Source organism: Neomonachus schauinslandi, chromosome 6, assembly GCF_002201575.2.
Source record: "Neomonachus schauinslandi chromosome 6, ASM220157v2, whole genome shotgun sequence".
Classification (NCBI taxonomy): Eukaryota; Metazoa; Chordata; class Mammalia; order Carnivora; family Phocidae; genus Neomonachus; species Neomonachus schauinslandi.
The window spans coordinates 29,055,305-29,079,187 of record NC_058408.1 but is presented as its reverse complement, the minus strand read 5'-3'; the positions used below and the strand labels follow the sequence as shown (position 1 = coordinate 29,079,187).

The window sequence follows — 23,883 nt, the reverse complement described above, 5'->3', positions numbered from 1 at the left end:
GGTGATGGTTTAAAAATTCAATAAAGGGACACCTGGGTGGCTGAGTTGGTTAAGCGTCTGCCTTCGGCTCAGGTCATGATCCCAGGGTCTCGGGATCAAGCCCAGCATTGGCCCCCCTGCTCAGCGGGGAGTCTGCTTCTCCCTCTGCCTGCCGCTCCCCCACCTTGTGCTGTTTCTGACAAATAAACTCTTATTAAAAGAAGTTCAATAAAGATTTTAATTTTAAAAAATATATAGTCTTCTAAATATGTTGATTCGCAAAGCTCTTATAACTTACTGCTTTTATTTATACGCAAGTTTGAGTCTAGTGAAAAAGTGCCCTCTCTCTAGTATGACCAACTATTTCAAGGCCTATTTTTTTTTTTAAAGGCCTCTTTTATATGTTGAGCTTTGTGCTAATGCTTTGATTTCAGCCTCTCAATGCACCTCTGCTACAACACTCTGGGACCTTAATAGCTGCCTCATCCTTGCAATCGAACATACTTACACTTGAGAGTTAGCAAACACAGAAACAGGGTGGAGAGAGCCAGAGTCTTGAGGTTTCATATTCTTTGGGGAAACTTCTGACCCTGTGCTTTCCTTTGGGTGGAGACATTAAGAAACTACCTATACAGAGACTCTAGTAGTATAAATCTCTGCCATACCCCTTTGGGGAGGATGTTTAGGATATAAAGCTTCAGTGTCAACGTTTATGTGACATACTATCTGAATCCTGCAAGTAAACTGATACCAACAGTTTTTAAAAAAACGAAAATATTGATGCATCAAAGCAAAACACCTATCTTTTCTTCTAGTATTTAATATTATCAATTGAATTAGCAAACTGAAATTAACATACTACTTTAAGTAGCAACATTAACACGATTTGACATTATTTTGATAAGTCCATATTAAATATAACATAAACTTGTATTTACCAAGCAAAAGGGAAAACTAAGAATAAAACAGGTATTTCATATTTATCTTTTAAAAGAAGCACGGACCATTTCTTCCAGTTTCCATCATTTACTTTCTTCCTAACATTCATTTATTCAACAATAATCCAAGCGCTGGTGGGCTTGCGGCACGCTGGGGACACTGAACAAAAGCATCACCATTCTGAGTCCAACTCCTTGCTGTGCAGGTTCCTGGTTCTGACAACAGCTCCAAGAATATTTATTGAAGAAAAATTGAGGCTTTGTCTAGACAGAAAAAATTTTATTTTATTATAGCAATTCATTTTCTGATACTTTTTTATGAGAATTAAAAGGGAAATAAATACAATACTGCAGTATAAATTTGAGATTCAATTAAAAAAATTTTAATTGTTAAATTTTTTTGTTTCATGTACATGTCCCATTTACTCAACCATAGTTACACAGAAATTTCACTCATAATACACAATAAAAAATTGTTCAGTGGTATCACAAGTCATTTTTTTTTTAAGATTTTATTTATTTATTTGAGAGAGAGCACAAGTAGGGGGAGCAGCAGAGGAAGAGGGAGAAGCAGACTCCCCGCTGAGCGAGCCTGACGTGGGGCTCAATCCCAGGACCCTGGGATCATGACCTGAGCCAAAGGCAGCCGCTTAACCTACTGAGCTACCCAGGCGCCCCTCACAAGTCATTTTTGAGAATTACTTTTATCATGTTTTCTAATGATGTCCATAAGATTAGCTCCTGTAACCAGGTCATTCTGTGTCTGTTTATCTTTCTGTTGTTCCTTTCTCTTCTGGTCATGAAGGTAGGGGGAATTTAATAACTGTGGGGGAAGAATGGATCCTGTGGGTTTCACTCTTTTTGCAATATCCCAGAAGAGTCTTTTTGAATTGTTATTGATGAAAGTAATTGCTGTTCCATGTTGGCCTAATCTCCCCACTCTTCCAACCTGAAATGAAATGCAAAGGACATTTTCAAAATGTTCATACAAAACCTTAATGTCTCTTGAAAGAAAATGAAGATTAGTATTTAAAGAGGCTTTACTAAGATTAACCTTCATTCACATAGCATGTTTTTGAATTGTACATCTCAATGTAGTTTGTGAAATCAATTTAGTAGACTGCCACCAGCATATTTTTAATGAAATAGCTCAAACAGAAAATATCAAAGTGACCATCAAAGTGACCACATATAATACAAATAAGTACTGTTTGTGAAACTTGTGTTTCAGTTACGTATCATGTGTGTGTACACGTGTGTGTGTGTGTGTGTGTAAGGTGGTAAGGACATGAAGATGTTTCTTACTGTGGGAAGGTTAGGGTAAAAATTTTTCAAAAGCTACTGCTTTTAGAGCAAGAGGACTATCTGCTTTAGATTACTCCAGTGCCTTTGGAATGTGAGATTTAAGCAAATTCATTTTTGCACAGTTATTTCTCATTTTGATAAAATTAAATGGACACAAATTGGTGATGGAAACACATGATAAGAAACAAAATTTACTTGTTTCCAAATATACGGAGGAACTCTTCAGAAAAGGGTAAATACACAGTCATGGGCAATTTCTGCTCCTTAGTTGAAATGTAGAACTTAAAGTCTATATTCAGAGTATTTAAATGAATAGTTGCTGCCAACATACAGGACATCTTTAATGTTGCAAAAAAACCAAAACAAAACATGGCCCTCTAGGGAATGAGACTGGGAACAAGTAAGGGAAAGAATGTTGTTTTATTTAATTATGTTACTGAATTTTTCCAATAAGACTAAAAATTAATATAAAATACAGCTGCACTCACATACTGGAAGAAAATATTTGCAAATCATGTCATTCTGGTAAAGGTTTTCTAAGAATATATAAATAACTTTTACAACTCAATATAAAAGGACAACCCAACTGAAAAATGGGCAAATAATTTAAACAGACATTTCTCCAAAGAAGATAAACAAATGGCCAGTATGTACATGAAATGATGTTCATTAGTAATTAGGGAAATGCAAATCAAAACACAAAGAGAGGGGGGCCTGGGTGGCTTGGTCGGTTAAGTGTCAGACTCTTGATTTCAGCTTAGGTCATGATCTCAGGGTTGTGAGATAGAGCCCTACGTCGGGCTCAGCACCCAGCTCGGAGTCGGCTTGTCCCTCTCCCTCCCCCTCTACCTCCCCACTGTGTGCTTTCGCTCTAAAATAAATAAAAATAAAATCTTAAAAAAAACACAAGGAGATATCACACTTCACACCCATTAGCATGGCTATAATTAAAGATAAATAAGTGTTGATAAAGATTTGGAGAAATTGGAGCCCTTGTGTATCACTGCTGAGAATGTAAAATCGTGAAGCCACATTGGAAAAGAGTCTATCAGTTCTTCAAAATGTTACGCACAGAATTACGGTATGACCCAGCAATTCCATTCCTAGGTGTATGCCCAACAGAAATGAAAACGAACAAATGTTGGCAAAGATGTGCAGACAAAGGAACCCTTGTGCTCTGTTAGTTGGAATGCAAACTGGTACAGCCTCTGTGGAAAACAGCATGGAGTTTCCTCAAAAAATTAAAAACAGAATTACCATATGATCTAGTAATTCCACTACTGGGTATTTACGCAAAAGAACAGGAAAACACTAATTTGAAAAGATATATGCACTCCTATGTTTATTGCAGCATTATTTACAAAAGCCAAATTATGGAAGCAGCCATGCCACTTCTATGGAAGTGTCCATCCATAGATGAATGGATAAAGAAGACATGGTGTGTGTGTGTGTGTGTATATACATACATATATATATACATATATATATAATGGAGTATTACTCAGCCATAAAAAAGAATGCAATCTTGCCATTTGTAATAACTAGATGAATCTAGACAGTATAATGCTAACTGAAATAAGTCAGTCAGAGAAAGACAAACACCGTATGATTCCACTCATATGTGGAATTAAAGAAACAAAACAAATGAACAAATTAAAAAAGAGATAAACCAAAAAAGAGACTTTTAACTATAGAGAACAAACTGACGGTTATGGGGCGGGGGGGAGATAGGTAAAATAAATGAAGGGAATTAAGAGTACATTTGTCATGATGAGCACTGAGTAATGTATTGAATTGTTGAATCACTATATTGCACACCTGAAACTAATATAACACTGTATGTTAACTATACTGGAATTAAAAAAAAAAAAAGACCTATGTCCACATAAAAACTTGTACATGAATGCTCACAGCAGCATTATTCACAGTAAACAAAAAGTAGAAACATGCTAAGTCTCTAATAACTAAGGAACAAAGAAAGGTGGTATATCCTTACAATGCAATATTATGTAGCAATACAAAATGTACTGATATATGCTACCATATGAGTGAAACTTGAAAACATTGTGATCAGTGAAAAAAGCCAGAGAAGTCTACATACCATATGATTCCATTTATATGAAATTTCTAGAAGAGATCAATCTTGCTTTATGTGTTGCTTAAGGGACAGCACACACACACACACACACACACACACACGTTTGAGAGATGAAGAATGGGGAGTGATTGCTGATGGCATGGGTATGGGGTTTTCCTTTGAGATGATAAAAATGTTCTAAAATTGAGTGTAGTAATGGTAACACAAGTATATGAATATACTAAAAACCACTGAACTGTATACTTTCGAGTGGTTAATTATATCAATTGAGACAAAATTTATTGAGATATTTCATATTGAGACATAAGCTTTTTAAAAAGTAACTGCAATAGTCTACAAACTCTAAAAGACTTAACAAATTCAAAATTATTTCCTGCCCCTAAACTAAAAGCAGACACATAGGGGCACCTGGGTGGCTCAGTCGGTTAAGAGTCCGACTCTTGATTTCGGCTCAGGTCATGATCTCAGGGTTGAGATTGAGTCCCGCATCATCGAGCTCCATGCCTGGTGGGGAGTCTGCTTCCCTCCCTCTCCTGCCTCTTCCCCCACTCATGCATGCACTCTCTCTCTAAAATAAATAAATAAATCTTGAAAAGCAGACACATAGGAATACCTACTATAATTTAAAATACACATATCCTAGCGGTGCCTGGGTGGCTCAGTCAGTTGAGCATCTGACTCTTGGTTTTGGCTCAGATCATGATCTCATGGGTCGTGAGAGTGAGCCCCCAGTAGGGCTCTGCGCTCAGTGGGGAGTCTGCTCTGCTTGTCCCTCTCCCTCTGCTCCTCCCCCAACTTGTGCTCTCTCTTTCTCAAATAAATAAAATCTAAAATAAATAAATAAATAAATCTTAAAAAACATAAAATACATGTATCCTAAAAAAATATATATAAATAAAATAGAATAAAGTAAAATACACATATCCTTTGACCTATCAGGTCTCCTACACATTTATCTTACAAATATACTGCATGAGAGGCATAACTATATAGGTAGATGTTCAGTGCAGCATTATTATTATTTTTTTTTCTAAATAGGCTCCATGCCCAGTGTGGAGCCCAATATGGAGCTTGAACTCATGACCTGAGCTGAGACCAAGAGCCAGATGTTTAACCGACTGAGCCACCCAGGTGCCCCATGCAGCATTATTTAATAACAAATATTGGAAACATTTGATTTCCATCAAATTATAAAGGATTTATTAAATAAATCATGATAATCCATACAATAGATTACCATGCAGCAATGAAAACAGATCAAGCCCAATTAAACAAGTAAAAACATTTAAAGAGTTTAGAACAGTGCCTGGCCATATGGGAAGCATTTCATATACATTAATATTTTTAAAATGGTACCCATTATGTATGCTAATAAGGAAAGATGCCTAATATATATTTAATAAAGAAAGGAAGGCATAGATAGTTGGTGTAATATGGTCCCATTTATGTAGTAAGTAAAACAGGGTACGCATGTACATGTGTATTTGTGCATAAATAGGCATTTATATTTTCTGCGCCATTAACTGTCATAACCACTCAAAGATAGGAGGGCTATCTTACAAAGACCTATTTTTCATTTTGGGGTGCCTGGGTGACTCAGTCAGTTGGGCATCCGACTCGATTTCGGCTCGGGTCATGATCTCAGGGTCATGAGATCGAGCCCCAAGTTGGTTTCCATGCTCAGCAGGGTATCTGCTGTAGATTCTCTCTCTCCCTCTGCCCCTCCCCCTGCACGCACATGTGCACGCATTCTCTCTCTCTAGGATACATAAACCTTAAAAAAAACCCCAAAAAACAAAAAATAACATAAAACAAATACTTATTTTTCATTTTATATCTTTTGTTATTTATATTATTTCTTATTGTGTATATTCATACTTCAATTACTGAAGCAAGCAAACAAACAATACCCTGATACAGAACTAGAAAAGCAGAAGGATATGGGGCCATTCTGAGTAGAATTCAACACCCCCTTCAACACCCCCTGAGGCCACTGCTCAGGGTACATTGTGAATAACTGAGAGCCACAGGGTTGACATTGGGATAGCAAGAAAATGTTAAATAATTATAATCAGACTACTCTATTTAAGAAGCAAAGAAGCTTCTTAAGTATCTTAATATTTTGGAAAGATGACTATCCAAAATCATTAAATTAAAAGTTTGAAAGAAAATAAACTTCTGATTTGAGTGATCTGAGCAACCCACTCTTGTATGATAGTCAATTCCCTGATGCACAGGTAAATGGGGTGGCACTGAGAGAGAGGCCCTGCTATATTACTAAGTAAAAATACAAGCAACAATGCATTCAAGCATTTCAGTGGGTGATCCAAGTAAATGTGGCCTTCAGAGGTAATTCTAAGAACATGACAGAAAGACTTTACTTGAAGAGTCTGTAAGTGATGCCAGAGAAGGAAGACAGGTAGCAGTCAGGGAGATAAGGCGATGCTAAGAGAAAGCTCTATTTCTGCTCGAAAGAAGAGCTGCTGTTATCTCTGGCAGCAAAATAAAGAAATAAAACTTTAATAGGTGAAAGTCTAGAACAAATAAGGATATGAAGAAGAGATGAAGACAAGATTCCTAAAAAAAAAATACTTTAATGGATCAGTTTTATTTTGGCCAGATATATTAACTTAAAACCAAGTCTTTTTTTCCCCTGATTATAAAAGCCATTTAAGGGCGCCTGGGTGGCTCAGTTGGTTAAGCGACTGCTTTCGGCTCAGGTCATGATCCTAGAGTCCTGGGATCGAGTCCCACATCGGGCTCTCTGCTCGGCAGGGAGCCTGCTTCTCCCTCTGACCCTCCCCCCTCTCATGTGCTCTCTCTCTCTCTCATTCTCTCTCTCAAATAAATAAATAAAATCTTTAAAAAAAAAAAAAAGCCATTTAATATGCTTACTGAGTAAGAAATATAAAGGAAGTAAAAATAAACCAAAAACTAACTACTTACAATTTTTTTTAAAGTAACATTTTAGGTTATTCTTTCTAATAATTTTTTAACCCATTTTAGGCATACATACAGTTCTTTCAAACAAAATCTAGTTTACATCCATATACACATATTTTTAAAGATTTTAAGTAATCTCTACTCCAAACAGGGGGTTTGAACTCATAACCCTGAGATCAAGAGTCACATGTTCCACCAACTGAGCCAGACAGGCGCCCCTATACATACATGCTTTAAAAACAAAACGATATGAGTTTTTTATGTCTGTGATAAAACGCTTTTTCTTTTTAGTTACCATTCTACTGACAATGCCTCGCCCAAGAAAACTCACAATGGAAACATATAAAATCTCTTTACCTGATGCACATACTCATCCATACTTGACGGCATATCGAAATTGACAACGAGCTTGACAGTGATCAAGTCTAGGCCTCGTCCCAGGACTCCTGTGCTCACTACAACTTCATAGTCTCCTTCAAGTAATCCCTTCCCCACAAAGCAACACAATTCATTATTCAGAATTTATCTTACGTGGTTTTATACAATTCAGGTATCTTTTCTTTTTTCAAAACATTCTTCAATATCATTGCTGTATCTTTTCAGTAAGTAAAGGTCTTAGTATACCTGAGAAACGTGTGTAGTTTAAGTTCTTCCCGGCCCCTCCCCACCCCCTGCATCAATTTTTTCCTATTAATGTACTCTGGCAAACTTTTCCAAGGGTGAATTACTGCTCTGCCCCAGTCTAAACTGACCTGATTTCAGAAATGGTAGATTCTGAATTAGTAATCTATTTAGTAGATTAATCCTGTAGGGAACAGGCTTATTGCTCCCAAAACACAGAAGCCTGAGCAAGAGAACAATTAGCTCACAGTCACTGTTCGCCTGAAGTTCTTGCAGTCATTAAAAAAAGTCTGCTTTAAAAACCAGCTGGTAATATGGGGTCCCTTGAAAAGACAATGCTGAGTGTCAAACCTTCAATATGTTTTTCCTTTCTGTTTGTGATTTCTCCGAATGTATAGATACGCTTTTTAGACCTGTGATTTTCTGCACTGCCTCGCTCAAGAGATCTGCTCCCAACTTGCAGTCCACAAATACTAACACTGGAGGCTTGAAGAGTTTCTTATCCTGAAAAATGAAAAACATGTATTTAAAATTATTCATAGAGGGGCGCCTGGGTGGCTCAGTTGTTAAGTGTCTGCCTCTGGCTCAGGTCATGATCCCGGAGTCCTGGGATCGAGCCCCACATCGGGCTCCCTGCTCCACGGGAGGCCTGCTTCTCCCTCTCCCACTCCCCCTGCTTGTGTTCACTCTCTCGCTGTGTCTCTCTCTGTCAAATAAATAAAATCTTTAAAAAATAAGTAAATAAATAAAATAAAATAATTCATAGAACATAAATTACAATGAGAAGTTTTTCTGAAAACATTAGTATAAGCTAGTTATCCATAGGTTTATAGAGGAAAAATGAGTGTTAAAATGAATGTTTTCTTTCAAATATGCACAAACAGAAGTGCAAAACTCTACTGCCCTGCACATTTCTCCATCATTTCATTAATATCGCAAAAATAATTTTAAAATTTTGAATGCAACTTAAAATTTTAAATACTGTTCATAAGTAAATACAAACCATATTTAACTGAATACTTTATTTTTTAATTAATTTTTTTGAGAGAGAGTGTGTGCATGCACACAAGCTGGGGGAGGGAGAGAGGGAGAGAGAGAATCTTTAAGCAGGCTCCATGCTGAGCGAGGAGCCCAACATGGGGCTCGATCTCAAAACCCTGAGATCATGACCTGATCCGAAATTGAGTCAAATGCTTAACTGACTGAGCCACCGAGGCACCCCCTTTATACTTTATTTTTAAGTAACTGCATTACACATTATCACCCACTTAATACATTTCTGTTTAAACAAGTTACTGCTGGGACGCCTGGGTGACTCAGTTGGTTAAGCGGCTGCCTTCGGCTCAGGTCATGATCCCAGGGTCCTGGGATCGAGTCCCACATTGGGCTCCCTGCTCAGTGAGGAGCCTGTTTCTCCCTCTGCCTACTGCTCCCCCTGCTTGTGCTCTCTCTCTCTTTCTGACAAATAAAATCTTAAAAAAAAATAAACAAGTTACTGCTAAAAAATTCTATTTCTCAAGGACAGAATGGCCAAGAAAGAACTTGTCTTTATCTGATACATAAAACTACTAAAATTTTTTGAAATAAAAAAATATTATTTAGGAATAATCTTGGTATTTAAATGTCTTTCTATAATACAGAAAATAAAAAGCAACCCTGCATCCATACAGCATTTATTTGATCCCCACAGGATTCCGAAGTAATGCAATTTATTATTAAATATCTATACTAAATTTTCCAAAAGCTGCATCTAAAAATTATTATCTTAAGAACTGTGAAAGATGCAAACACAATCTACAAAACAGGGTTGCCTGCTTTACTACTCACATTTAAGATTTCAAATAATTTTTTCTTTTTGGCTGGTTCTTCCACCCACAAAATAATCTGGCGCACACTGGAACAGGGCAGGTTCTTTTCCCCAGTGATAATTCTCACAGGATTATGCAGAAGCTGGCTTGCTAGTTGTTCTATGCTAGTTGGAATTGTAGCTGAAACCAAAACGGTCTGACAATCATTAGGAACGTTTTCCAAAATGTCAAGCACTTGCTGTTGAAAGCCCATCTTTAACATGGTATCGGCCTAAAATAAAATCATTTTAAAGTTAGTCCTATTTGACATTAAAACCCTAAGCCACCCAAGGAAAAAACAGGTATGATTAAGAACATAAAAAATTAAAAACTTTTAAACAGAAGAATATACCACAATGTGAAAAGATAAAGAATTGGGAAAATATATATTTATATAAAATTAAATATTGTATAATTTTATGTTTTTAGTGATATACAAAGATTCTTACGGCATTATTAATAGTGGCAACAAATATATAAACCCTAAATATCCATCAATCGGGGATTTGGTAAATAAAATATGGTAGATCCATCCACATAATACAACCTTATGTTATCATCAATTATGAGCGGAAAGTCCTTTATTAAGTGATAATGAGTCACTATTAGGAAGAAAAACACAAAGTACAGAACACTATGTAAACGTGATACCATTTGTATAGTGCTAACTCTGGGGAAAAGGCTTGCAGGCTGTGGAAGGGAATGCAATTTAATTTTTCAAACCCAAAGTTTGCAAAGTTTGGGGCTTTTTTTTCTACCATGGACATATATTTATAATAAAATATTATATAAATTTAAAAAATTTAATGTTGAGGGCTTTCACTTCCGTATATACTTCTGCATTGCTAGTTTTCAAAAACAATTTATGTATTACTAAGCAAACAGAAGAAAAAATTTTAAGTTAATGCTGCTTTAAAATAATGAAAGATATAGGCTATCTTGATTTTTAAATACAATCCAGGTATCTATAATTTTGAAAAATAAGAGTATTTAGACTAAAGCATTGTATTTTTTAAGTGTCTGCTAACGTGGAAGTTTGAATACTAGTTTTAATATTATTCATTCTATGACATTTCAAAAATCTAATAATCATGATGGTCTAGATTTGATCCTGGCTCTACCTTAGACCTTAAGTTAAGCATGCTAATGAATGGCTATACGCCTCAGTTTTTCCTTTTACAAATGAGAATGATGATAATAATAATTACCCCATAGGGCTGTTATGAGGATTAATGAGATAAAATACATAAGATACTTGGGACCATACTCACAGCATGGTTAAGTCTCAATGTTTCAATTTACCATGAGACACAGAGCATGTGAACATGCACACAGTAGTATGTCTTGCAAACAGCCCCTGCTTCTCCTCAGTAATCCCACCAAGCCCCTCTCATCCCAGGAGATGGCCTTCCTTCTCCCTGGTTCAGAAAACAGAGTGGCCATAAGAAATAAATTCGCCCAGTATCTCTTCTCATCCAAGCTTCCCTGCATCTAATCTGTTTACGCTAACATGCCCCAAATCCAGCTACTTCTCTCCAGCTCATAGTTGTGAGACTCCTCCTCATCCTGTCACCCCCACACCTGAAGCCATCCATCCCAAGCATCCAGAATGTTCTAGAACATAAAACGTCTCTGTTACTCCTCCGCTTAAACCCTCCAGTAACTTCCCATCACACATAGACTAAAACCCAACTGCTAACCATAGCCTGAAGTCCTACAGTTTTCATCCTCATCCACTTCTCTGACGTCATCACCTACCACTCCTCCATGGCACGCCCCACGACCCTGCCACACCAGGCTTCTTTCTGTCCCCAACTATCCCAATGTTCGCTCCCACATTAGCTCCTGCACACTGGCTGTTCTATCTGAAGCAGTCTTTCCTCCAGATGGGTCTTTACGTGGCTGGCTCCTTCTCGTTCAGGTCTCAGCAGAAATGTCACTCAGAGAACCCTCCTCTGATACCCAATTCCCCAGTTGTCTCTGTCATACGACCTGTGTACCGACATTTGTCATGGCTTATCTCACTTTCCATTGTATCCTCAAAACCAAGGACAGTGTCTAGCATGTAAAAAGCCCTAAAAATGCATTTGATGAATAAACAAGCATTCATGAAATCTAAGCACTGAAAAAGCACTATCTGTCAGGCAGCTCGCTAGTCGGTGTGTCCCAAATCCCCCTAAAGACAAGAAATCACCCAGAACGAGTTTTTAAATATTCCTGGATGCCAACTCAGGCCTATTGAATCAGGATACCCAAGTAAGAAGTCTGGTCTTCCATTACATTCACTGAGCACACTGGGTGATTCTTACCATTAGGGGAAACTTGGGCCAACACTGTGCTTGATTGTGGGGATATATCAAAGAATATAAGAGAAGAGAAATGATACAGTCTACATACAGGTCAAAGAGCAGAGAGAAAAGAAGGCCTGAAGTCTATCTGGGGGACTGATGGAAGGTTTCAGAGACATGGACACATAAAGAAGGAAGAGCAGGTAGATGGGATGGGAGAGAATTCTAGGCTAAAGGACAGATACATGGAAGACACAGAAGAGTGACAGAGCAGAGTTTTCTAATTTTAAAGGAATTATCTTAGTCTCCATGCCTGACCATTCCTGTATCTTCACCCTCCTCTTGAAACAGTGGCCTCTCTTTTCAGGGATAGTACTTGTTCTCAGTTCCTTCCTGGTCTCTCACATTACTTCTCTATTTACAGTAGACTCATCTTCAAACTCCACAAACAGACACTTAGCCCCAGCCTTTGTCCCTTCGAGAAACCAGTGTGGCTCATGGACGCTAATGCCCACTTCTCATATCCACACAGTATTTCCCCTTCACCCACCATTCACAAGAAATTTGACATCTCTAAAACCAAACTCACATATTATTGTCAAGCCCCAACCCATACCCACTTGTCCTTTACTTAAAATTAAAGGCATAACCAGAATTTATGGAGTCCCCTCAACCACCTTCTTCTTCATCTTTTCTCATATTCAGTCATTAGAAGATTCACGAATGATTTACAGTGATTCTCAGATGTACTCATGCCTCCCACTGCCTCCACCCTGTCCCTGACCCTGCTCACTTCTTGTCTGGGGTGCTTGCCATTCTGTCCCACAGATTCTTTCTTCTTTAATGTCTCTTGCATGGAGCAGCAGAATAACCTTGCTAAACCACCACTTTCCACATGTGACACCCAAACTCAATAATTTAGAAAGCCTCATTGTTTCCCACATCAAATCCAAAATCCTCCACCTCCCTTTCAAGGTCCTCTATAATTTGACCCCACCCTAACTACCCAACTTTACTTCCTATTATTTCTCAGGAAGAATGCTTCAAGCTGTCTGGTCTCTCTGTGCTTGTGCTTGGCCTTTCTGGCTCTGCTGATGTTGTTAGCTTCTTCACCTGGAACACTGATACACGGTCTAGGTTTCTAAATCCTTTTCCATCTGTGGACGACCAGATCACATCCCACGACATCAGAGAAGCCATTTTTTACGGTGCCAATTCACACATTCTCTCATTTCTCCTTCTTAACTGTCCTGAACAATTAACGTATCATACGTATTCCCATTAGTTCACTAACAGTTTATATCAGGAGTCAGCAAACTAAGGCTCTTGGGACAAACACAGACCTTCATGTGCTTTTGTAACTAGAGCTTCATGGAAAAGCAGTCACACCCAATCATTTACCTACTATCTATGGTTGTACTGAGCAGTTGCAACAGAGACCATGTGGCCCCCAAAGCCTAAAATATTTCCTATCTGGTCCTTTACAGAGTTTGCCATTCCCTGGCCTGCATTACACCTTCCACCACTTTTGTATTTCAGGATAGATAATGCTCTTGCCTTTACTTCAAGTGTTTGTGTCTTTTTCTCCAGTAAGATTTCAGCACTTTGTGGGCCGGAATAATATTTAAAATTTCTTTGTGATGCCGTCCCAACTGACCCAGAGCTGGTCAGTCTGTACCTAAAGAGCACTTCTGTGCCAACGTTTCAGTACATGACCAATTATGTTGTTTACCAGGTCATCTCCTTAAAGGCGGAGGAGCTGGGATGGAGGCTGTAGAGAGCAAGCACTCAGCACAGGTTTGCTGAGTGAATACTCCTTTTGTATTCTGAGCACAGCACTGAGGTGCCCTGTGGAAGCTCATTCATTGGCGAGAATGGAAATGTGGAGAGAAGCAAGCAGGAATGGAACTTAACTTTAAAATCTATATGAGGGTCAGTTTTCAGGCTCAGAGCATGGCGAGAACTTCAGAGCACATGGGCTTATCAACAACAGGAAGCCTCCCCGTACTTGCAGGGTGGAAGTAAGTCTGATGATAATCAGATGCAATAAATCAGTTGAAACAAAAGGCACGCCAGGAAAATGCTGATTTAGCAGTATTTTTTAAAGGACTGAATAAAAGTTCACAATAGCCAAGGTATGGAAATAACCCAAGTGTCCATCAGCAGATGAACAGATAAAGAAAATGAGGTGTATAAATATTATTCAGATGGAAAATTCCTTCACTTTTAGTAACATGGATGGACCTGGAAGACATTATATTCAGTGAAGTAAGCTAGACAGAAAAAGACAAAAACTGTATGGTATCATTTATATGTAGAATCTAAAAAAGTTAAAAATAAGAAAATAAAAGTCAAACTCATAGAAATTAGGAGAAAAATGATTGCCAGGGGCTGGAGAGTGGGTGAAATAGGAAGAGGTCTGGGGTTAAAGGGTAAAAACTTTCAGTTTTAAATACATAAGGTCTGAAATCATAACACGGTTACCATAGTTGATACCACTGTATTGTGTAACTGAAATTTGCTAAGGGAGTAGAACTTAAATGCTCTCACACACAAAAAAGTAAATATGTAAGGAAAAAAACAGAAAAAAAAATAATAAAGGACTGAATATCATTACATTTATATAGGACCTTTCAGTCTATGAGACACGTTCACAATCATTACTTCATCCTTGCCACAACTCTGGAAGATTAAATGACTTGCCCAGCGTCCCACAGTGGGTGGAGTAAAGGCTAAATCCTAGTCTTGCAGATCTTACGTGTTCTTTCCACATTCTCTGGTACCCTACTGCTACTTCCAGGGGCCCACAGAAGGCGGGCCACGTTGCCATCACTGGTCAGCCCCTGGACCCCACATTTCTGATCACTGCTGGTGGGACATGTGTGAGAGTGAGCGTGCGACGCACTGCAGGCAGAACCGGCCCATGCCCAGTCTGGGCGGACACATGGCTTTCTGTCCTCATGCCTGTTCACATGGTGGGGTATCATCAGATAATAATACATTTATTTCATCTTACTAAGCAAACCAAAACTATAAAAACGCCTATATGCTCTATGTCACACTGAAAATCACAACCACAGACACTTATGTCCACAGAGAAAAAAAATACAAAAGGTCATCCCACTAAGCATCATTAGCTACTTCCAAACTCCCTCTTAATAGTTATTTGCCACGGATACATTTATTTTTGTAGACAAATTATAGCCAGTGTCAAATGTTTAAAAAACTTATCACTGAGAATATAGATGCTGGATTTGTGTTTTCTGTGACTTAGGAAAAGACAACTGCATGTATTTATTAAGGTGGTTTCATTTTGGTGGACTATAGGTCAGCTGCAGTGCTACACAGGAACCAGCTTAAGACTGACTACTGCAATTAAAAAAAAAGAAAAATTCCTAAATTCTTCTCCTTTGGGGGAGAAAATGCCTGAACACACGGTGAGATTATGTAACTGTAATACACTTCTCATAAATTATATAAAATTATGTGACTAATATTCTAAACAACACTACTTACTTCATCTACTACTACAATTTTTATACCACGGAGTTCTACAGAGCTCTGTTTTATTATATCCAGAAGTCGCCCAGGAGTTGCTATGATAACCTGAAGAACAGAGAAATAGAAAAAAAAAAAAAATTAGATAATATTCCTTCCTTTCTTCCTTCCTTCTTTCTATCTATACTTACTGAGTGGCTAATATGTGCTAGCCACTGGGTTAAGTACTCAGAATTCAATGATGAATAAGTCACACATAGTCTCTGCTCTTGTGAATCTTATAAGACAAAGGAAGGAACAGATAAAACAAATAAATGCCCATGAGGTCAGTATAGTATGCAGTGAATGGAGGCATCTATCCAGTCTTAGCTAACATATAAGCTAAAACCTAACAGAGTAGTGGGAGCCGCTGAGGAGAGGGCAGAGGGAAAACATCCAAGAATCTTCTGAAGCTGGCAGGCCACTGAGGCTTCCACGGGGTGAAGAGGGGGTAGAAAGACTTGGATGAGGCTTGAAACGAGGCAGAGGGCCTTGCAGGCAGGCTGACTGCTATTTGGCTCTGCAAACAAGTGCAAATCCCTTAACCTCTTTGGGCCTGCTGTTTTGTTTTTAAATTAAAAGATTGGGCACAATGATTTCTTTTTTTTTTTTTTTTTTTTTTTAAAGATTTTATTTATTTATTTGAGAGAGAGAATGAGAGAGAGAGAACACATGAGAGGGGGGAGGGTCAGACGAAGAAGCAGACCCCCCGCCGAGCAGGGAGCCCGATGCGGGACTCGATCCCGGGACTCCAGGATCATGACCTGAGCCGAAGGCAGTCGCTTAACCAACTGAGCCACCCAGGCGCCCCCACAATGATTTCTAAAGTTGCTTAAGGCTCTTAACGCTTTGATAATACGTTAGTTAAAGCAGTGGTTAAAAGTAGGGCCTGTTTAGTCAAACTTCAGTAGGGATCTTAGCTCTAGCACTTAATAATGGTATGAGTCTCTGTTCTCACATTCGTAAAATGGAAATGATAATAATTATTGTGAGGATTAAATGAGACAGTGCCTGCTGTAAAATATAGTACAGTTACAAATGATCTAATAAATTCAATTGTATTCCACTTTTCAAGGACACACCAACACAATGGTGAGAGAGATCACGGAGAATGATGAAATTTCAGGGTTGTAAGGATCTGTATCTACAGAACTAGAGTTCCACTTAGTTTCTTCAGAAATACCGTAAACATTTAAATGTTTTAATTATTTTGAACTGAGTTCATCCCTTCTATTCCTATCCCATGTTTCCCCCTCTGCTGGTTTGGAAATTATAAACTTTTCTCCCCCATTCCTTTAGTGCGGGAATTCCCTTGAATTTTAATAAACGTATATAAACTTAATAAAGCCTAAAGTAAACTGACATATTTACCTTTTTCTTGAACAATCAAGGGCAAACGATTTAACACCAATCACAACTTTCCTGCACTTATATGCTACAGTCGGCCAATATTTTACTTCCATTTTTTTTTAAACCCACAGATTGTTCATTATTACTTTTTGTTTAGTCAATGTGTGTTTACATTTACCCACATGCTTAGGATTTTCTTTGCTCGCCATTCTTTCTTTGATCCCACACCTTCTTTTCCAGAATCATCTTCTTTATACGCAGAATATCTTAGTTTAGTGTTCTGTTAGATAAATCCACTGGTAATAAAACTCTCTCAGTTTTGTTTATCTGAAAAAGTCTCTATTTTGCCCTGGCTTTTGAAAGATCACCTTGTTGAAGAGACAGATTTTTCAGTTCTTTTTTCTCAGAGGGTATCTGTGAAGGACATGGCCTGGCATGGGGAATGGGAGAGGCAGCAGGGTGATGAGGGGCCTCCGGAGAAAGATGACCCTGCACAGGGTGTTGTGGTCTAAGGGGGTGAAGAGTGTGCAGGGTGGAGTTTAGGAAGGAAGGCATCACTGTGGGGCAGGGGACAGAGATGAGGATGGGCGAATGGTTACATATAAGATGGTTGATCAAGTAAATAAATACACAAAAGATAACAGGTAGCAGGTTTCTCACTGCCAGAGTGACAAATATGGAAACAGAAAATGCCAAAATGAATCTTGCTGTGTTGAATTAGAATTGGAAGTATCGACATGAACCCATAGTCTATGATAACTGTAGATGCAGAAATACAGACTTATGGAATATTCTCTCCTTTATTCACTGAGAAGTGCTAGAAGCAATGATAATTTAACAGCAGAGAGCAATAGCAGTGAGCCCAACCAAGAGCCCAGATCTTGGTTTCTAAATACTATCCTCTACCAGAAGGAGTCAGGGCAGCTTGGGGAAAGGCATGATTCCAGGGCAGAGCCAAGGAAAGAACAATGTAAGCATGAACAACATCTTCACATAGAAAAAAACAAAGCGCTCAGAGAATGATGGGGATATAATAAAAGGCCACAGAAACTAACTTCACAGTGTTTACACTGCTCAAATTGGGGAAGTGGAGAGCCAAAACAAATAATGGTAATAACGGATTACAATCCTTTAAATATAATAGGTAACCATGAGTCATATTGATATATATAAAGAATAAGTTGAAAATCTGGTAAAGCACAAGAAATTTACTGTATGAAAGTACTCAAAATACTTAACTAAATACAAAGGGAAAAAATAAACTTTACAGTTACTTTACAGATAATATCACCCATAAAAGGACAAATTGTGTATCATCTAAAAGGATGCAATGAAAAGAACAAAGCATCTCTTCCATGATATTCCTTTCAAAGATACATAACTTGAATCTAATCAATTGAGGGACCTTCTTCAAAGTAAGCAGTTTATAATCCTTAAAAGTGTCAAGATCATGAAAAAAAGCAAAGGCTGAACTGTTCTAAACTGAAGGAGATGAAAGAGACATGACAACTAAATGCAAAATGTGATTCTGAACTGCATTCTTGTGCTGTTAAAAAGAAAAGGTGACGGGACAATTAGTAAAACATGAATGGGCTCTGAGGAGTAAATGACAGCAATGTTAACTCCTGAAGCATTCCAGTGTATCAGTGTTAATTTCCTGATTCTGGAACTGTATTGTGGTTACGTGGGATAATGTCTTCATTTGTAGGAATCACACTCTAAAGTATATTAGCTATGGATCCTTAGATAAATGCCATCTTTCTGAGATTCAACTTCTCAACCATAAAAGATGGGATATGCCCACCCACCTTCAAGAGCAAATGTGATGATTAAATGAGATAATGCACGTGAGAACATCCAGCAGCATTTGGCATATGACAGACATTCAATAAATTGTGTTCCTTTCCGATATAAAACAACCTTAAAAAAATTAAGGGTTACTTGGTAAGAATTTAAAGGTCAACCTACAAAAACAAAAACAAAAATAAAGGCTAACCTAAAATCACACTTATGAATTCTTCAAGGGCAAAAACAAAACACCACCACCAAAAAACCCAAGCTCCCATATTACTTTTCAAAGGCATTTTATCAAATTGGTGCTTACCTTCACATGTTGTCGCAAACGATAAAGCTGTGGGGGTAAGGGTAAGCCCCCTACCAGAAGAACAGTTTTCATGCGTGGCAGACCACTCATCAATTCTTTAGCTTGGCTCTCTATCTGAATGGCTAACTCTCTTGTTGGTGTAAGGATGAGTGCAGATGGAGTTTTGCTCTGCAAAGATGTGAAAAACAAGTCTAAAAAATGCCAGCAATTAATTCCTGCTGATGTGGACTAAATCTTCAAAGTGATTCTGGGAGTGTTCCCATCAGCTCAACTGGATATGAACCCTCCTGCCTTCTGCTCACTGCAGATTTCCTCCCCCAAAACCACCGTAAATTGAACCCTTCCTTATATAACAGATATAGAGTGAACGGTCAAAACTGGGGCCAGGGAGAAGCACCCATGATAACCCGGGTGGGAAAACTGAAGGTCAACTGGACGCTGCAATCTCTAGCCACGCTCCTCTGAAAAGAAAACCATGAAGATCTGGTTAGAGCTTGGTATTCCACCCTTGATAATTCCCCCTCAGCTCTCCTGTAGATTCGCTTCTTTCTTTGTCCAAAGAACTTACTGCTATAAATGTCCTATTTCCTGACCTATTGCTCTATTTTGGACATCCAGTGAGTTTTACTTATATTTTGAACATCTGATGTTTTCTTTCATTTTTTCCTCACATTATCTTCTTACGATTCTTTAGTTTTCCAAATTTCTTTACCTCTCCTCTCTTTCCCTGCATTGTGCACTGATTTCCCTTCCTGTCCTACTTCAGACCTCACAAACTCACTAGTACTTGGCAAATATGTCAGGGAAATTAGTTACGTGTGGGGGTGCTTTGCACACTATAAACTAACAAAGTAAGGTAGCATTATTTTAAGATGAATCATGGATCACATTTAAGTGTGTATTTTGAACTCTAAAATAACATTCCAACTTTGGTATAAATCAGTTTTTTCAAAACACAAAATCCAAGGAGGCTAAACTGACCCAAAGACTGCAGGTCATCCAGTCAGCTGGATTTTTTTTTCCCCAAAGCAAAAGTTTATTTCTTGAATAGAAAATTTGTTGAAAGAAAATACTTTGTAAGGAAAGCGATTTTTAAGACCTTCAATGAAAAGATCTTTGGTTCAATCTGATAAAAGAAAAATTCCCTAAAATTATGTTTTTCATACAAACTACTGTCAGAAGCAAAATCACCACGAGCACTAATGACTGAAGTTATAGTTTCAGTTTGCAGTTTTAACATAGTTAATGATGAAACTTGGTATATACCTGACTTGCTTCTGAGAGTAACACATGTGAACTCTTACCTCACATAAAGCTCGGGTGATAACAGGAAGAAGAAAAGCAGCTGTTTTTCCTGAGCCAGTATCAGCACTGGCCAGAATGTCTCTTCCCAGAAGTCCCACAGGAATCATCTGCATTTGGATGGGGGTTGGAACTTCATAGCCTGATTTCTTCAAATTGTGATTCAAGGCCTCAGGGAAACCACAGTGCTCAAAGTCAATAATGGGTCTGGTGACATCTACCCCTTGAACTACAATTCCTAGCTGCCGTTTAAGATTTTCAATCTGGTTTTCCTGAAGGTTCAAAATAAAGGGGTGCTCTTTATAGACATAAAAAGCATTAAGTGGAGACTCTGGCCCAGAATCCGCTTTCTGCGGATCGCTGAGTTTTAATCTCTCTTCCTTTTCCTTTACTTGCAGAAGATGTTTTGCTTTACACTCCAAACTACACACATCTTCATCTGTCTTATCACAGATGTACTCTCCATAACGACCACAAACAACACAGACAGGTTCCCCAGGTTCTGCCCAGCGCTGTGTTTTGGAAAATGACTTAACAGGTTCTTCAGAAAGATCGCTATCCTTTGCATCCTGCTCAGGTCCAACCAAACCAACCTCAGCCAACTGGCCAGCTGTACTGGGGAAAGGGCATGGTTCCACGCTGTGCCTGTCTGATGTTTCGGAGTCTTTTGTAACTAACCCATCAGCTGCATCACTTCTGCCTTCATCTGGCCGCAGGTCTTCTGCATCTGGTTTAATTTTCTTAGCTGCACAACTTTTGCCGTCATCATTAGCATTCCTCTTGATTTTTAGAGATCTTGGGACAAACATCCTCCAGTATTCTGTTGAGGAAATTATATAATGAGATTTATTTTACCCTCAATAAAGTTCACGTATAAAGTACCATATGGTTATCCTGGAGTCAGCCTAGTGTCCCTGGGCTTTGCCTGAAAGGAATCGAAGAAGGCATCATGACACTCCTTACAGCAAGCTTTCCTTCCATTCACAAATTTCCTGTGGTGAAAAAAAAGTCCTTTTCCTTATACATGGAAGTGGTGAAACTTTGCACACTGCTTAATATAGCCTTGTGCATACAGCCCGCTTCTGTTTACTGACCACTTGCACTTTGAAATACCGAATATTATAGAAATTCTGGAGTAAATCCTTCTATTACATTTTCACAAAAGAAAACAGGAGGGATACTTCACAATTGGGATCTTTAAAATCAAAACCAGAAAGCATAGAGAAAAATGCTATTTTGATGTAATAAGTAACACTTATGATGTATTGCTCTCTCTGTTCCAAGCACAGCGCTTAGTGCTTCACACGTGAACCTTATCTTCACAAGCTTGTAAAGTAGTACCACCCCCGCACAGATACAGATATATATTATGCTGTATAATGTATTCTAAGTTTTCACATGAGGAACCTTGGCCAGCTAGAGATTAAGTGGCTTGTCCAAGCTCACACCATTACTAAGTATTAGAACTGGGTTCTAATACTCTGGGTTCCACAGCGCAAGCTCTCTACCATTGCTATGCCTATTCCCACCAAAAATGTTGTTGCAAAATGACCTTGGATTGTGAAAGGTTTTAACCTAATTTGGGGGCTATTAAATATACCAATAAACATTTTTCTAAAAAAAAAAAAATTCTTAAGCTAAATTACCAGATTCAATTTTTCCAGACAAATTCCAACAAAAAAATGCAACTGAAGATCTAGAATTACTATCCTAAGTCTCCGGGAACGTCAAGGAGGTTGGGGGAGGGACGGCTCTATGTCAGCAGGAAGAACTTGGAACTCAAGGTCCTCAAATGGCGAAACGGAACCGGCTCCGGCCGGGCGGGCGGCGCAGCCTCCGAGTCCCCCGCGGTCCCCGACTCCTCCCGTCGAGCGCTCCCGGGCTCTGCCCTCGGGCGATGCCCCTCACCCCCGCCCCGCGGCCCCCCCCCCCCAGAGGCGCGTGCACGTCACGGTGCTGCTAGGAGACGGGGCGGGCGGGGCACCCGGTTCGGGAGAGAGGCCCGGGACGCGGCGACTGCAAGGATGGGAGGGGGAACTGCCTACGGGGCGTGGGGGGAGGTATCCTACCGCCGCGGCCTAGCGCCCCGCGTCCCAAAGGAGAGGGAGCACGACGGGAAGGAGGCCCGAGCTGCCTGAGCGCGCGGCCCGCTCACTGGCGCAAACCTGAGGCCGCGTCCTCTCCCGTTCGGGGCCGGCTTCCCCCTCCAGGCGCTGGGCCGAGCTTCCTGCCGACAAGTCTGGACTCGCTCGGCCACACTACGGTTCGGAGGGGCCGTGCGGAGCGCAGAATCCACTTCTCCGGGTTTTGGGAAAAGGCCGCGGCGCGCCTTAGCGCAACGGGGAAGGCGGGGCTACCGCGGGAGGCGGAGCTTGGCTGGGAGCTGGCGGGGGCGGGAAGACCGGGGGAGGGGCGGGGCCTGGGAAGTTCAGCGCCTTTCCACGCCCTCTTCCCGGCTCCTGGCAGTTGGTAAATTTCGGAGCCTGGCTGGAGCCGTCCAGGTTCTGCAGGGCGGGGCAGGTTTGGGGATCCTCTTGGAAGAATTTACGTCATCGAGTGGGCCGGGACTGGGAAAAAACAGTCTGACCGACCGGAAAGACTGAAGCTGGTGGCGCGGGAGCCTGGTACACTTAGAAAGTGGGAAGTCTGAGTGTAAAAGGGAGGGGCAGAGGCCCCAGAGGCCTGAAAACCCAGTCTGCTTTTAGCTGGCAGAATAACTCTGAAATTAAACAGAGTAAGTTTAATGCGGTGCATTTGATATACTGGATAATATTTCCATACTACCACAGCCCACCCAACACCAGAAACAAAATAACCCAAGTCACGGCTCTTGGTCCCTATGGATTGCCGAAAATATTTTCGGTTTTAACTACTTAAAAATCTTTTCAGTCTAATATTTGATGCATGCAAAATAATATTTTGAACAAATACGTTAAATTTTAAAGCATACTGATAGTGTGAAAGTCTGTGACCCCACCACATTATTAATATAAGCGTATATCCCTTCTGTCAGATTGAATTTCCCTCAAGCGACCACAGTCCTGAATTTTTCTCTCTCTCTGCCATTTTTAGTAGTTTTATCATAGTATCCAACTATGGGATCCTAATAAAAAATTACATTATATTATAAAAATAATATATATCTAGGCTTGTGGGATCCGCTTTTATCATTCAGCATTTGTTTCTTTGATTCATCCAAGTTAAATGTAAGCAAGCAGTAGAACATTTGTTTTTACTGCTATAATATTGTGTGTCGGTAAAGCTGTTTTATGTAGTTATTTATCCATTTTCCTGTGGACACTTGAGTTGTCTCCAGTATTTTTACTTATTAGAGGCAAATTTACCATGAAGCCAATGAAATCTGAGCTTCAGAGCCCCTCAGTCCCATGGGTCCCTTCCATAGCCCTAAAAGAGGAGCCTTGTCAATGTGTTTACATGGTCATATGTTTTTGTAAAATCTTCAAAAGAAGGATGTTTAAACCACAGTGGATTAGCACCACTTTCTCTTTACACTCCAGCTTCCCCTCCTTCAACACTTCTCAAGTTGGGTGGTGATAGATAGCAGCAATTT

The 23,883-nt window shown here is 39.4% G+C and overlaps 1 protein-coding gene across 2 annotated transcripts; it reads right to left on the bottom strand.

Annotated features, from left to right (window-relative positions):
• Window positions 1-1,525: 1,525 nt before the first annotated feature.
• Window positions 1,526-22,640, bottom strand: DDX59 (DEAD-box helicase 59). Of its 2 annotated transcripts, none has more exons than XM_021682482.1 (8): window positions 22,478-22,640; window positions 20,315-21,132; window positions 19,011-19,178; window positions 15,536-15,625; window positions 9,712-9,963; window positions 8,236-8,388; window positions 7,621-7,749; window positions 1,526-1,866 (listed from the first exon to the last, which is right to left on the bottom strand). In XM_021682482.1, exons 2-8 carry the CDS (start codon window positions 21,119-21,121, stop codon window positions 1,603-1,605), a joined length of 1,863 nt encoding a protein of 620 aa, XP_021538157.1. In that variant the 5' UTR covers window positions 21,122-21,132; window positions 22,478-22,640; the 3' UTR covers window positions 1,526-1,602. The 2 variants fall into 2 exon arrangements, with proteins under 2 accessions (XP_021538157.1, XP_021538158.1); XM_021682483.1 differs by lacking the exon at window positions 22,478-22,640 and adding an exon at window positions 22,382-22,449.
• Between the last annotated feature and the right edge of the window lie 1,243 nt (window positions 22,641-23,883).

What these genes read in the sequence shown, in the direction of transcription:
- DDX59 (XM_021682482.1), bottom strand. Translation starts at nt 21,121, where the DNA reads ATGTTTGTCCCAAGATCTCTAAAAATCAAGAGGAATGCTAATGATGAC. An exon ending in AAATTGTAGTAGTAGATGAA is followed by an intron (nt 9,964 to 15,535) that starts GTAAGTAGTGTT and finishes ATTTTATTTTAG; the next exon opens with GCCGATACCATGTTAAAGAT. An exon ending in AAAGGAAAAACATATTGAAG is followed by an intron (nt 7,750 to 8,235) that starts GTTTGACACTCA and finishes TTTGTGGGGAAG; the next exon opens with GGATTACTTGAAGGAGACTA.